At 48.8% G+C, this 9,571-nt stretch overlaps 2 protein-coding genes across 2 annotated transcripts; both read left to right on the top strand.

Moving 5' to 3' along the window:
• The first annotated feature begins 2,069 nt into the window (after positions 1-2,069).
• LOC106817995 (kinesin-like protein KIF3A) lies at positions 2,070-5,778 on the top strand. Its single transcript, XM_014822698.1, has one exon. It carries the CDS (start codon positions 2,326-2,328, stop codon positions 4,408-4,410), a length of 2,085 nt encoding a protein of 694 aa, XP_014678184.1. The 5' UTR covers positions 2,070-2,325; the 3' UTR covers positions 4,411-5,778.
• Positions 5,779-6,509: 731 nt separating this feature from the next.
• LOC106817992 (monocarboxylate transporter 9-like) lies at positions 6,510-9,284 on the top strand. The gene is made up of 4 exons (XM_014822695.1): positions 6,510-7,415; positions 7,710-7,853; positions 8,819-9,028; positions 9,271-9,284. The coding sequence occupies exons 1-4, from the start codon at positions 7,130-7,132 to the stop codon at positions 9,282-9,284; spliced, it is 654 nt and encodes a 217-aa protein (XP_014678181.1). The 5' UTR covers positions 6,510-7,129.
• Positions 9,285-9,571: the final 287 nt, after the last annotated feature.

Below are 9,571 nucleotides of genomic sequence, written 5' to 3'. Positions count from 1 at the left end.
CTTCACAGTCAAGCTCTCAGTAGAGCAAGAGAGTTCAGAAGTTCCAATTGCGAGGCAATCAGTCTGTTCCAAATAGAAGCAGCCAGCCAGTTGAACTAGCATAATTCATGTAGGGGGCGCACTCGATTCTGCTGGTAGTGACTCGTCATCACATAAACGAGCGCGCAGCTAGCACGGCACACCACACACGATACACATACACACACACCACACACACACACACACACACACACACACGCGCGCGCGCGCACTCGATACTAGGCTCTCTAGTACTATAGCCCGCGTACAGTCGATACTAGATACATAATGTACCCAAACCCAAGAGGATAGGGTCCTAGGGATAGGGCAAGAGGAAGGGCCTAGGGGATAGGCCCCTATCCTCTTGGGTTTGGGTTACATTATTGTATCTATACAGTGCCTAGCTCTAGAAATATAGCCCTTCGCTCCGCCACAGGCCCACAGGTTAGATACAATAATGTAACCCAAACCCTAACCCTATCCTGGGTTTGGGTTACATTATTGTATCTAGCCCACAGGCGTGAGTGTCGCACGCCTGTGGCGAGAGGCGAATGAAAGCTATAGTTCTAGCTAGAGCTAATATACAGTGCCTATATAACCAACTCAGTCAGTCTGAAACAACGGTAATGCAGGCTGTATGGAGGCAATTTATTTTAGCCAATTCATAACATAACAATAAGCATACGCTAACCAGAGAAACTCGTATAATAACTATTATGAGGAGAAATACAACATATATATTTACCTTGGTTCAATATACTCCGTGCCTCTGACACGGCCGGCTTGCTCGCAATTCGAACACGTTTCTGACCGTTAATAGTTCGCCACTCGTACGGCGTCCGTATACAGTTACGCGCGCTAAGCGTAGGACTGGCTCCTGCCCGTTATAGGCTGTACGTTATCAGAAGCACGCTTAATAGGACGCGACCCAGTTTCCAGACTAGATAATCAGCGCGAGGTAATAATATTATTATCGCGAACGTACGTGCCAGGGCGATCGAGTTCTGTATTCGAGTTATGTGTGTACGCGTAGTTCACTATCCCAGCCGCGCCTTGGTGTACGACCAACATAATACATGTTGCGCCGCGCAAGCGTGTGTGTGCGTGCGTGCGTACGTGCGCGCGCGTGTGTGTTTGTGTATGTGCGTGTGTGCGTACGTGCGTGCGCGCGCGTGTGTTTGTGTTTGTCGTGTGTGTGCGTGTGTGCGCGCGCAAGTGTGTGTGCCGTGGTATGCGTGCCGTAACGTGTATTCACGGATGTACATGCTCTAATGTGTCGCGACCCGCGTGAATGTGAATAAAATTAGTGTGAATACAACCAATTAGACGTCTGTAAGACGGTCGAGGTTTTTTCCTTATAGAGACGCTTCTAGCTGCGCACAAGTTAGACGTCTGTAGGACGTCAGGTTTTTCCTTAATAGAGCGTCTTCTAGCCTGACCAAGTATAGACGTCTAGAAGACGTTAAATGTGGTCACGTGACGTCTGACCAAAATAAGACTTCGAATAGACGTCCGGATGACGTCCTGTGCCCGGCTGGTTTTCACGTAACAAAAGTGACGAATTCAGTTAACAGCTTTGATTAGGCGGCGTGTTCAGGTATCACTGTCGTGCTCTCACTCCCACGAATAAGACCCCTCGGCATATGAACTTATTGTTATGCGGTCCATAAACAACACTGGGGTCATGCCGCAATCGATTTCTTAGAGCTGTCAGCAGGTTTTGTTCGGTGTGGGAATCATGCGTTGAGGGAGTTCATGCCTCGGCTCTAGATGTTTTGGATACCCCGTCTACGCTCAGGAACGGAGCATATTAGAATGTGCTCCCGTTTACAAGTCTGTCTAAACAGCCGTTGCGATAACCGTAGTATTTCAGCATAATATGAGGGGAAAAAGTGCCGGTCAGGAGGACCAGCAGTTTCGTAGAGATGGTGGCTAAAGCAAAAATTTGGTGGCCTCGGGCCTCCGGGTCGGCACCAATTTTGAACGCTGACCCTGGGGGACATTGACCCTCTCAGCCCTAATAATTGTACTTAGAATTTTAGATGCTGTGTAACCTCAAACATACAATCTCATTGCAAACTAGTTTAGTTACTGCTACTCTTGAAATTCTTTACCATTCATAAGCGCACCTAATTTTTATTGCTCTAGAAACGTGTCGACAAGAAATGTGTTGACGACCAAACTTGCTTGGGAATAAGGACGTCTTCCACCGAGAAAAGATCCAGAAAGCACACTTTGGACGTGTATCATTGAATCTCTAAGAATACTGCTTTACACTTGCAAGTGTATTCACTAGTTTTCCTCAAAATGCCTTCGGACAAAGGATCCGAGAATGTCAAGGTCGTGGTTCGGTGTCGTCCATTGAATGAGAAGGAGAAACAAACTGGTTTCAAGGAGATTGTAAAGGTGGAGCAAGTGCAGGGGAGAGTCACCGTGTCTACACCAAATAGCAGTGCCGGTGAGCCACCTAAAGTGTTCACCTTTGACACGGTCTTTGGGCCCGATGCTAAGCAAGTTGACATCTACAATCAGACAGCACGACCAATCGTAGACTCTGTGCTTGAAGGTTATAATGGCACGATATTTGCATATGGTCAGACTGGTACGGGAAAAACGTTCACTATGGAGGGTGTCCGTACTGTTCCGGAACTGTGCGGCATAATTCCAAACTCGTTTGCGCACATCTTCGGTCACATCGCCAAGGCCGAAGAGGACAAGAAGTTTCTAGTCAGGGTGTCGTATCTCGAGATATACAACGAGGAGGTGAGAGACCTGCTCAACAAGGACCAGAACGTGCGGCTGGAGGTGAAGGAGCGGCCGGACGTCGGCGTCTACGTTCGCGACCTCTCCGCCTACGTCGTGAACAACGCCGACGACATGGACCGCATCATGACGATGGGCAACAAGAACCGCGTTGTCGGCGCGACCAACATGAACGCCGTCAGCTCACGATCGCACGCCATCTTCACGGCGATACTCGAGTGCAGCGAGAAGGGGCTGGACGGTGAGCAGCACCTCGTCATGGGCAAGCTGCACCTGGTCGATCTCGCCGGCTCGGAGCGGCAGTCGAAGACCGGCGCGACGGGGCAGCGCTTGAAGGAAGCGACGAAGATCAACCTGTCGCTGTCGACGCTGGGCAACGTCATCTCGGCGCTCGTCGACGGCAAGAGCACGCACGTGCCGTACAGGAACTCGAAGCTGACGCGCCTGCTGCAGGACTCGCTTGGCGGCAACTCGAAGACGGTGATGTGCGCCAACATCGGGCCGGCCGACTACAACTACGACGAGTCGATCAGCACGCTGCGATACGCGAACCGCGCCAAGAACATCCAGAACACGGCGCGCATCAACGAGGACCCGAAGGACGCGCTGCTGCGGCAGTTCCAGGAGGAGATCGAGCAGCTGAAGCGGCAGCTCGATGAGGGCAGCGACGTGAGCGGCGCCGAGGCGAGCGGCGACGACAGCGGCGGTGACGACGACGACGACGTCGAGACGGGCGATGGCGGCGAGAAGCGGCGGCGCCGTCGCCGCAGCAACCGCGTCTCGAAGGATGGCCTCGCCGAGATCCAGGCGAAGATCGAGGCGGAGAAGAAGCTGCTCGCCGAGAAGAAGGACATGGAGGAGGAGGAGCGCGACCGCATGAAGGCCGACCTCGAGAAGCGCGAGCAGCACCTGCAGAAGACGCAGGGCGAGCACGACCAGCTCGTCCACCGGCTGCAGGCCATCGAAAAGAAGATCATCGTCGGCGGTGAGAACCTGCTGGAGAAGGCCGAGGAGCAGGAGCGGCTGCTCGCGGAGAGCGCCCGCGAGCTCGAGGAGCGCTGCCGCCAGGAGGAGGCGCTGCGGCTCGCGCTGCAGGAGAAGGAGGCCGAGCGGCTCGACATCGAGGAGAAGTACTCAAACCTGCAGGAGGAGGCCGCCGGCAAGACGAAGAAGCTGAAGAAGGTGTGGACGATGCTGATGAGTGCCAAGTCGGAGCTCGGCGACCAGCAGCAGGAGCACCAGCGCGAGATGGAGGGCCTGCTCGAGAACGTGCGGCAGCTGAGCCGCGAGCTGCGTCTGCAGATGCTCGTCATTGACGGCTTCATCCCCGCCGAGTACCAGGAGACGATCGACGAGCACGTACACTGGAACGAGGACATCGGCGAGTGGCAACTGAAGTGCGTCGCCTACACGGGCAACAACATGCGCAAGCAGCCGGCGAACGGCGGCCGCGACGCGCCACCCGAGCAGTATGCGCCCGACCTGTCTGGCGTCTACCTGACGTACGCCGCCGAGGGCGGCGGAATGCCGTTCCGGTCGAGCCGCGGCGCCAGCCTCAAGTCACGCGGCTTGAAGGGCAGTAAAAAGAGCAAGAGAAATAGTCTCGGCATCGACCACTTGCTGCAGTAGATGCGCGAGCGTTCGTGGAACGCGCGGCGCTGCACGCGGTAATTAAAGAGCGCGTGGTTTCGATATATTTGCACATTTTCTTTCTACGCTCGCATCATGTGTACATTTTTAGATAGCAAAGCAAGTGTCACCTGTGTCTTTTTTGTGCTCTAAAGTATTAGCTGGTTAAGATAGACATATCGTTTATCAAGGCTTAGTGATGGGAATGCTAAGTTATCGACTAGTCTCATGTAGGTGTTGAAGTGAGAATCTCATAAATAGGTGGCAGTCAGATGTATGAGAGCCGAACGGTCACACGTGTTATGTCGCCATTGATTTCTAGTCTAAAAGTTGTAAGTATTATATTCAATATCTGTACACATCAAACAATAGAACGTGTATTGTTGTCTATGCACATAGTGATTCAAACTTCTGGAAGCTATGTGAAAATGCAAACAATCACGTTTTTACACATTTTCTGGAGCTGTCACTGGCTAAACCTATTAGCTGTTCATGAGTGTGGGTGAGAAAATGTACTGTTGCTACTTACGTATACTGTTTCATATTAACGGTAGTATCCAGAGAAGTCAAGACTTCGAATCAGTATGTGAAAGATGGTAATTCTCTCGTAAGTATATGTATAAGTATAAGTATATGTATGTATTGTTGCTAATAGCGTCAATGAATGTATACCCAGTCTCACCTTATAACTAGTCAAATATGCCTCCTAGTTGTTACGGGTACGTAATCGAATTTCTGATGGTACACTATATACAATACTCTTTGTTTCGCCATTTCGATAACATGGTGGTGTTTTGTGAACTAAGTCTAGCGCCACAAGTCCTCACGACACACGACATGGGCACAGTGAGTAGGTGCACGTATCTCAAGTACTTTGCTGAGTTGCAGTGTGAATAATATTGTCGTTATTACATTTAATTTACATGCGAGTACGTTAATGTATGTAGGAAAAACAATTACAGACGGATGCTCGCATTGGAATGAAGTATTGAAAAAAACCAGACTGCTGAGAAGAAAGGCATAGCTGTCAAACCGCTATAACGCTTATCACGTTCGTATCATAGCTTCACATGTACAGCTAGCCCGACCAGGCTCTACGACTGTTTCACGTCGTTCGAACGATGTCTCGCCAAGTAGAGAGAAGCGAGAAGGTAACTTGTGTCTACCGTATAGCCAGCCCTTCACTTTTGCTACAGGAAGCGAAGGGCTGCACGGTTAGAGCTAGTTTGTACTTCTACTCTATGCTTGGTCAAGCATTGATATTTTCGGAGCCAGGGCCATGTGTTGTCGCACGCTTGCGTGTGAAGTTGGCACAGGTATAAATAAAGAAAGTGAACATAGAGGAATAGACACTCGTCTTGGTATTTAGATGCGTGTTCATTATTCTCCAGTCTCATCTGTACTCGGCCGTAAATGGTGCGCGCCCCATCTGCATGAGAAATGCCAATACCAACATTGTTTCAACCATAGAAATAATATAGAGAGATATTATTCTATAATTCTATATTATTTCTATGGTTTGAACGCACAGAGCCTGCTGAAAGTGGAATAGGTTGTTGGCTTGATATATTTACACTAAGAACGCGTGTCCAGAATCATTATGAAGCTATCCCGGTTTTTTTGGCTCCTTGTAAACTTTAAAATATAAGCCTGTGATAGACACATATCATTCAAACTACGGCAGGTACTGTACCCACATTTTAGTTTGAATAATATCAACAAAATATGGTTAATTTCGGCGGATACTGGGCGTGCACGAACCAGGATCGTAGCTTGCAAAACAGGAATTTTGGGCACAAGTGTTGCATTGAAAAGAGTCGAATCACTATATCCCCGCACGTGTAGTGATGACCACCGACGGTAACCGACCACTACCGACAATAACCGATTATGACCGACCACGGCCGACGATAACCGACGACTGCCGATGACCACCGACCAGCACCGACTTCCTTTGCCTTTGGCAACTAACGGGGAGTCGAGGCCTGACAAGAGGCGACTGTCATCGAGATGTGTCGTTGGGCAGTCAACACGATACGCGCGTGCGTTTGAATTCTAAATCCGATTAACCATCGGGGTTCTTCCTCCTCATGTCGGCGATATGCTGCGTTAGAAATGCTTCCTATCGGCCAGACAAGAGCTTCGGGAACATATTTACTGCCGAGAGAATATACGTACATTGTTAGAGGTTAGCGCGCAACTAAAAATATATTCGTTGACAGTTCTTATCTTGTAAAAGTTCTCCCGTTATCTTATATTGACGGACGATTTTAAAAACTTTTGCACGTCAAGATGTCACAAACGCGAAAATAATTTCATGTTTTTCGAACAGCGTAATGCGAAATGCTTGTTGAAAAGTAAAGGCAGCACCGCGTGCAATGATGTTTGCCCTGATACGCGGAGAGTCCAGACTCACGATGAAAACAAGTTCCCCCTGTTACCTAACCGCCAAAACGTGTAAAAGCTAAAAGCGTCGACAGTCTTAGTCGATGTAGGTGTAGAATGCAGCTCTATCTACGGAGTGCTATATACAAGTCTGTATATGCGCTTTTGGTTGTATTCGCAGTACATGCAACAAATGGGAAACCTGCTAGTGAATTTATGGTTAATTTCATCACAGATATAGTCAGTGAGATACACATACATACATATATATATAGCTGAAACTCTACCCGAGATTAATGAGCTAGGAGAAGCACTCGAGAAAGCCACGACAACAATGCCAGTCGACAGCAAAGCCACCGAGATTATTGCAAACAGCAGCCAGCATGAGGGCATGGACGCCAGCAAGAATACTGGAAGTCGGGCTAGCAAGGTTCTGACACACACCGATCACGGCTGGGCTTGGGTGGTGCTGCTTGGCTCCTGCATCAATGCATTTGTTCTGGGAAACGCAGAGGCTTGTTTCTCGGTACTCTTCGTAGAGTTTATAACGGTGTTTGCGGAGAAGAGAAATGTGATTGCGCTTGTAGGATCGCTACAAACTGGGATAACACTCATCGCAGGTAAGCTATATATCTACGAGTAAACTCGCACCCCGCCTACACGACAACCGGTGCGATTTAAGTCAATGTTCGACCTACTGAAAAGGAAAATGTAAAATATTCCCGATTGGTTTTCAAGCAAATCACATTTTCATTTAATACTATACTATTCGTCCGGCCAGCTCTAACGATAGTTGTTTATTTCCCCTGCGTACTCTGCTTTGTTCATTCACTGTTGTACGTTTATACTTAGCGCGAGTTATGAAATTACTCGAGCTACTCGCATCACATTGTAATCTGTAACCATGCGATCAGGTCCTGTGTTCAGCCGATTGGCTGAGGAGTATGGGTATCGACTGGTCATTGTGACAGGAGGGATGCTAGCTACGGGCGGAATGTGCCTCAGCTACGGGGCAGAAAACCTAACCGTGTTGATTGGTGCCTATGGCATGCTGACAGGTGCGTGAGGTTTTGCATTTCTGCACGGTATTCATATAATTATGGCGTATTACATTGTAATTCCTTGATGCACGCTTGTCATAGAGCCCATTCTATTCGTTAGAGGGAGCAACCTATTTGTGTATTATACTATAATTTGTGTCAAGGCTCGTGCGAAATTATCTCACTTGTGTTTTTCATATTAATAGATTATGTAATTGAGTATATGTCGCTAACGTACTAAACGTGTACAAACAAAGGATTCTGATCATACTTATTACTATTATTCTTGCTGTTGCCACTGCTGATAATATCACTATTACTATTGCTATTATTTTTATCATCACCATCACCATCATCATCATCATCATCATCATCATCATCATCATCATCATCATCATTATAATTATTAATATTATTATTATGCGCATTCTTATCATTTGCAGGCTTTGGTAGGGGTATGATTTATGCACCGTCGCAGAACATCGCCGCACTTTATTTCGAAAAGAAACGCGCCTTGGCAACGGGTCTCATACAGACCGTCTCGGCACTGGGCGCACTAACCGGTCCTCTACTGTGCGTCAAGATCATAGAGCTTTACACCTGGGAAGGTGCAATGATCATTATCGCTGGCACGTATCTACAAACTGTAGCAGCGAGCGCCCTCTTGCGTGACGTACCGAAAGCAGCCAAGGAAGCGTTGGACGAACTCAGAAACAAGAAGAGACGGTGCATGTTGCCGACGACCGACATGGTGAAATTCGGAGTTCACGGCCTGAGTAACCTCGTGTACGGATTCGGTCTAAATATCCTGATGACGTTCTGCGTCCTGTACGGCACGCAGCAGGGCATGAGTCTTACTCTGGCTGCACTAATGATGAGCGCGTTCAACGTCAGCAACGTCATCGCCCGCCTCCTGGTGGCGGCCGCAGGCGACAGACCGTGGTTCCCGCGTCAGCTCAGCTTCGGCGTTGCTACGCTTGCAGGTGGAGTCTTCGGCCTCTTGTTTCTGGCGGCGGGAAAGCTGTGGGTGTTTTCGCTTTGCTGTGTTCTGTACGGAGCTAGCTATGGAATAAAACTGAGTATTCAGACGCCAATACTGGTCGACCTGTTCGGCATACAGCACCTACCGACGGTCCAGTCACTCTACTATCTCTTCAACGGCATAGGAGCTATCATGGGATCGCTAGTAGCAGGTATGCGCATCAAAGTGCTATTTTCAGTAATGATGAAATGAAGTTCTCACGAAACGATAACGCGTGTACGTACGCGTACGTACACACAGTGACACACGATGATACGTGACCACTGGCACTGGGGAGCAAGCTAAGTCACTAGGTCAGCTACCTAATAGATTTGGATGAGTTATAGCCTACAACAAAATCCTAATAAATGCAAATACACTTAAAATAAGTGTAAATCATCATTTAAATTGCAGTAATAGTGCCCTAGCTAGCGCGCGGGGGGGGGGGGGACAGTTACCTCCAGAGAAATCTAGATAATAACATGGTTAATTGCGGTCACCTTCCCAGAACACACCACACGCGTGACCTTGACCCCCCCTCAGGCAAAATGGGTTAGCTACGTTCCTGAGTCATCTGTGAAACCCGCCTCTGCTATCCCCCCCCCCTTGTAGTGCCAAACTATGCACGGTAACAAGGGTGCAATAACCCTTCCTCGCCATTAATTAGTAGGCTTAGCCACGAAATAATTTTGCCCCCTTTCCAGTTCGAATTTGC

The sequence above is a fragment of the Priapulus caudatus genome, unplaced genomic scaffold (assembly GCF_000485595.1).
Source record: "Priapulus caudatus unplaced genomic scaffold, Priapulus_caudatus-5.0.1 Scaffold1967, whole genome shotgun sequence".
Taxonomy (NCBI): Eukaryota; Metazoa; Priapulida; class Priapulimorpha; order Priapulimorphida; family Priapulidae; genus Priapulus; species Priapulus caudatus.
This window is presented reverse-complemented; position numbering and strand designations above follow the sequence as displayed.

What these genes read in the sequence shown, in the direction of transcription:
- LOC106817992 (XM_014822695.1), top strand. Translation starts at nt 7,130, where the DNA reads ATGCCAGTCGACAGCAAAGCCACCGAGATTATTGCAAACAGCAGCCAG. An exon ending in TGGGATAACACTCATCGCAG is followed by an intron (nt 7,416 to 7,709) that starts GTAAGCTATATA and finishes CCATGCGATCAG; the next exon opens with GTCCTGTGTTCAGCCGATTG. An exon ending in TGCCTATGGCATGCTGACAG is followed by an intron (nt 7,854 to 8,818) that starts GTGCGTGAGGTT and finishes CTACGCTTGCAG; the next exon opens with GTGGAGTCTTCGGCCTCTTG.
- LOC106817995 (XM_014822698.1), top strand. Translation starts at nt 2,326, where the DNA reads ATGCCTTCGGACAAAGGATCCGAGAATGTCAAGGTCGTGGTTCGGTGT.